This window comes from Poecilia reticulata, linkage group LG10 (genome assembly GCF_000633615.1).
Source record: "Poecilia reticulata strain Guanapo linkage group LG10, Guppy_female_1.0+MT, whole genome shotgun sequence".
Lineage (NCBI taxonomy): Eukaryota > Metazoa > Chordata > Actinopteri > Cyprinodontiformes > Poeciliidae > Poecilia > Poecilia reticulata.
Window position 1 is genome coordinate 21,935,297 of NC_024340.1, and position 1,959 is coordinate 21,937,255.

At 39.9% G+C, this 1,959-nt stretch overlaps 1 protein-coding gene across 2 annotated transcripts in view; it reads right to left on the reverse strand.

The window, feature by feature from the left end:
* Positions 1-355: 355 nt before the first annotated feature.
* pmt (phosphoethanolamine methyltransferase) overlaps positions 356-1,959 on the reverse strand; it is a 9,662-nt gene continuing 8,058 nt past the window's right edge. For both annotated transcript variants that reach the window (XM_008420379.1, XM_008420378.1), the window contains exons 11-12: positions 1,387-1,503; positions 356-1,284 (exon numbers count right to left, since the gene is read on the reverse strand). In XM_008420379.1, the coding sequence (XP_008418601.1) occupies positions 1,174-1,284; positions 1,387-1,503 (228 nt within the window). In that variant the 3' untranslated portion in view covers positions 356-1,173. The remainder of the gene's footprint in view (positions 1,285-1,386; positions 1,504-1,959) is intronic.

Genomic DNA, 1,959 nt, shown 5'->3' on the forward strand with positions numbered 1-1,959 from the left:
TTAAGTAAATTTTTTGAGTACTTTCTCCACCACTGTATATATATATATATATATCAGCTTCATAGATCCCGGTGACTCCCTGTAACAAAGAAAGCTTTAAGACAGATCTTGTTCAGCCAGTTGCCAGGTACTTGTGGTTTTTCCTGGAATCATGTCCTGTCTGGAGCTTTGCCTTCTGGTTGCTTTTGGACTGGTTAGACAGTTGTATTTCGAGCCCATTATGATGTAAATAATTAAAAATTTTAATAGAATAAATTAACGTCTTCAGTCAGGCATAATGACTTTCCCTGTAATTTACTCTTTTGTCTGTAAAAAAAAAAATAAGTGTGCATTACATAATCTTTCATAGTGGTCATAACCTGTAAACACAGTACTTTATTTCCTGGTACAGCATTCAACAACAACACTACAACCAACCGCATGTCCATCCATCAACAGTCAAATTTAGTTTGCTCAAGTCAAACCGGCTGAGCGGCTTCTTGCAGTGAAAGAGATCTGTCTGCTACGAGCAGCTACTGGTGGGTTTCTGCCCGGATGTATGAGTTGGAAATAGCGCCGATGCGAGAGGGTGGGGCCTTGGAGGTTGCTCACTGGAAGCACAAGACCGACAGGTTTTCACCAATTCTGCTGTGCTGGAAGATAAGATAACAGAACAAACCCCAAAACACACTCACTTTAAACTAAACAAACATTTATTAATCCTGCTTTGGTAAAGTTATGAGGAGATCTGAGAAAACCTTGAGTAAATCATGCAAACTGTGATGTTCAGAGCAACAAACGGATCACAGAATTGCATTACGTCTCCAGATTTGTACAGTTCTTCAACTAGAGAGGAACATACATGCTTGTCAAAAATGATCATAACAGCCACATGTTGGAGAGGCAAAGTGAAAGAGTTATTGATGCCTTCATGCACCATGCAGCATAATAAAGCAAGGGCAAATATTGCCCAGACTTCAATCTTGCACCAATAAACAGCAGGATTTTCTATCGCCTGGTTTGTATTTTGATCAGATTTTCTTTTTCTTTATTTTGCAAACCATTAAAATTGACAGAAGATATAAAGCTTTAAAAATGTTTTCATAAATTAACATGTTGCTAGACTTGTCAAAAAAAAAAGCAGCCTAAATTTGTCTTCTTTCACTATATCTCCTTCAGTTTTTGATAAATCACTCAGTTCCTTGTTGCATGAAAGAGTCCCCATCGCTGGTCTCCACTTTTAGAGCGATCCAGCTTTTCCCGCCATCCGTTAACTATTGCTAAATAATCCTCCTCGGAAAATTCCTGCAAAGTAAATAGCAGATCGAAGAATATTAGTAAGTCCTCCGAAGTTAAGTAAAACTTGTCCAAGTAAGTAAACCCCCCCAAGCTGCTCTGCAAACTAACCTGGATAAATTCATCTTTAATGTCCTCTGCCCTCTGCAGCTCAGTCTGGATCACTTCGATGAACTGGGCTGTTCGGTCTTCTACTCGAACATTGCAGAATCCAGCTTCCTGAACGAACTGCATCAGAGAGAAAGAGAAGGGGAGGCGGTGAGTAAGAGTGGAAACAGCACCACCTCCTGGATAACTGTGGCATAACTTCACGTAGAGAATGAAAGAAACTGTTTTTCATTGGGAGTCGAGCAAAAATCCTAACATATCTGTATAAAATGTCTTTCAAAAAAACTAAAAGGTATTTGTAGGTTTGATGTTGTTGTAAGTTGTTTTGGTCTGATGTAACGTTGCCTTTAGGCAGCAGTCTGTCTAGCTGGAGATTAGTCTGTACAAGAATTTCACCAAAAGTGATTGACAGTGGTTCTTGCTTCAGTAGCGCCCTGGGCAAGCTTCTCCTCCTCCTGCCAACTCCAGAGTCTGCTGCAGCAGCTGGTGAAAACCAGTGGTGGGAAGTAACGAAGTACAAGTACTTCGTTACTGTACTTAAGTACAGTTTTCGTGTATCTGTACTTTACTTAAGTA